Source organism: Chaetura pelagica, unplaced genomic scaffold (assembly GCF_000747805.2).
Source record: "Chaetura pelagica isolate M959 unplaced genomic scaffold, ChaPel_1.0 scaffold55, whole genome shotgun sequence".
In the NCBI taxonomy this organism is placed as follows: domain Eukaryota; kingdom Metazoa; phylum Chordata; class Aves; order Apodiformes; family Apodidae; genus Chaetura; species Chaetura pelagica.
Genome location: NW_009953571.1, coordinates 827,479 through 830,154, shown reverse-complemented (window position 1 = coordinate 830,154; position 2,676 = coordinate 827,479). Strand labels below are relative to the sequence as shown.

At 42.9% G+C, this 2,676-nt stretch overlaps 1 protein-coding gene across 1 annotated transcript in view; it reads right to left on the bottom strand.

The window, feature by feature from the left end:
• The window catches only part of API5 (apoptosis inhibitor 5), a 21,424-nt gene extending 21,043 nt beyond the window's left edge, over positions 1-381 (bottom strand). Inside the window, exons 1-2 of the mRNA XM_009999580.1 lie at positions 289-381; positions 32-164 (exon numbers count right to left, since the gene is read on the bottom strand). Coding sequence (XP_009997882.1) covers positions 32-164; positions 289-381 — 226 coding nt within the window. The remainder of the gene's footprint in view (positions 1-31; positions 165-288) is intronic.
• Between the last annotated feature and the right edge of the window lie 2,295 nt (positions 382-2,676).

Genomic DNA, 2,676 nt, shown 5'->3' with positions numbered 1-2,676 from the left:
GCCGCCGCCGCGGTGTCTGACCCAGGGATACCTGCTGCCAGAACCAGAGCGGCACCGGGCCGGGAGGACACGGATTTCCAGCGGTGTTGATCCGTGCGGCGTTCCCGTCTGAAAAAAAACCGTGGCGTCGATGCGGTGCCAAGAGGTGACAGCTCCAAATTCAGCTGGAAAATGAAATGGGAGAAGTAAAGTTGGGTGTTTGGTTTTGTTTTTTTTTTATCTCTCCCCCCACCTCCAGTTTGCTGCCTTTGTATCTGTAATAGCAGTCTGATGTGTCTTACTGTTTACCCTGCTACAGTGTGTAGAAGTGTTATAGTCTCCTTTGAAATGATTTGTGAACTTGTTAGTAATGCTCACTTTGGTCTGTAGTTCGGAGGCCATCATAGCCCTTACCAGGCAGTTGTGCCTTGCATGTGAACTGTAGCTAACTGGTGCTATTATTTGGAGCCCAGAACGTTGTGTGCCTTTCTACACAGGCCAGGTTGTGTAAAGATGGAAAACACAGACCTCGCCAGCATCTGTTTGATTGTCTTGGTTGTGTGGCACATCCACAAAGCAATTGTGGAGGGAAACAGCTCAAAGGGTAGAAAAATCTGACTGTGAAAGAAGACTTAAAAATGGACTCAGCATCTACAAATGGTTCAGCTCAAAGAACATCTACTGAAGGGGGACAGATAACTGTGTTATACTGAGTTTATTCTACTCTGGTTGAAAAGTTCCACAATTCTGGTTAGAGCACACTCATGGGACAGATAATGGCAACTCTCCTCCTTTCAAAAAGCTAGAAAATGGTTGGGATGTTAATTTTCTACAGGCTGAAGTCTGGATGCATTGTGCCTCTCTGATAGCATGGTCACCATGGACTTGCCATGCCACGATCCCTTCTACATCCTGAGACATTTTGACACACTCTCTTACAAGTGCTGGGGAGGGAACCCCTTTCTGGGCTTGTCTTTTTTTAAAAAAAATTGTTGCTATTAATATGACTATACATCAGTGCAATAACCACTGTGATTCACTGTGGGATTTTCTGTACTCTTGTTCTAGCCTGTATGTCACTAAAGGAATGATTGGGTTTGCTTTTCATATTTGCTGAAAAACCCTTTCACTTCCCTACAATAATGAAAAAAGAAAGTTACAGTTTTCAAAAAATGTTTTGAATTAAACATGAACAAAATTGAAAAGTGGTAGTAATGTTTTTAGGAAACTTTCAAAAGGAAAGTTCCATAAAACATTCTTTCCAGACATTGGACCGTGGCTAGACATGAAACCTCTAATGCAATTTCATATGAATATTCATGGAATATTTCATGAAGTATTCCCTGCCATTCTGATGAAGTATTTCCACAGCTTGAATAAGATAGAACTCTGGAATCACACAAAGCAGACCATAAAAAAATGTATTCATCTAATGTTTTGTGAAATATTTCAGATAACTACATAATATATTTGTGCTACTATCCATGAAGCATTCACTCTCAATACCTTGTTCAAGTCTTGAAATTCATAGCAATATTAATAGAATGTTACACAAAGAAAGCAACACAGCCACAATTTCAATTAAACTTAAGTATGAAATCACCAAAAGCAGGAACATAAGGCACCTTTGAGTACATGTCCCAAGCAGCTATCATTTTGGAAAAGGATGGTGCCCTGCTACCTCCCAGCACTCACAGAATATTTCCAGCTTGTTCACACAAGCAAAACACAATGTTTTGAATAACAGCAGGTACTGCTCTGTGGCATTTCCACTTACTACAAGGCAGCAACATTTCCCCTTTTGACACTAGGATGTTTTCTAATGTTATCCTGTAGCTACAAATAATTAAACAACTTCATTCTAGCACGCATGGTATCAAGTAAAAGATTTAATCACACATAAAGAATGAGCAGTCTCTCCAGAATTACAGGGAGCATCTAAGCAACAGTACAGCCATGGGAACAAATCAGCAGTTTTGTTGAATGTGAGTTTGACAGTCCCTGCCATTACCAGTCAGGACTGTTTCTAGACCATCTGCATTCATATTGGTAATTCTGCTGTTGTGCTCATCCAGGCATTGCAGTCTCAGGCAATGGTACCCATTTCTACTAACAGCCTCTGACACCTTTTGCATGAGAAAGAGGACAGACTTCCAACATTTCTTTTTTCAGACTCCCTACCATGTGTGTACAAAGCCCTCAATAAGCTCTGAACATTGCCCAACCTTGTAACATCTGCTGATACTACTTTTTTAATGTCACTGACGACCTCCAGCACAGAGGTCCCATCTGTCTGCACCACAGTGAGCAGGGGCAAACAAGGATGGCATGCTTCCTCACAAGAACTGCTTGGACAGGCGGTGGTGACATTGAGCTGAGCCCTGAGCAGGCATCTCCAAATTTGGTCTGTCTTACCCAGAAACTCAGGAGATGCTGATGGTTGTCCCAGGATTTTCCCCACCACTTGCCTCTTGCTTGATAAATTCAGAACCTGCTTTTCAGCCACGGATGCTGACCCAGCTCCTGTGCTGAGCAGCCTGACATCCTGTGCCTTCCAAGGCTCCTGAGGCTGCTGCTGCTGAGACAGCTGTTGCCACCGCTCCCAAAATCGTGTGAGAGCTCCTCCACAGCACAGTGGCAGATTGGCACTGCTAAAGCCATATGGCAGCAAACTGAAAACTTCTACACAGCTTCTGT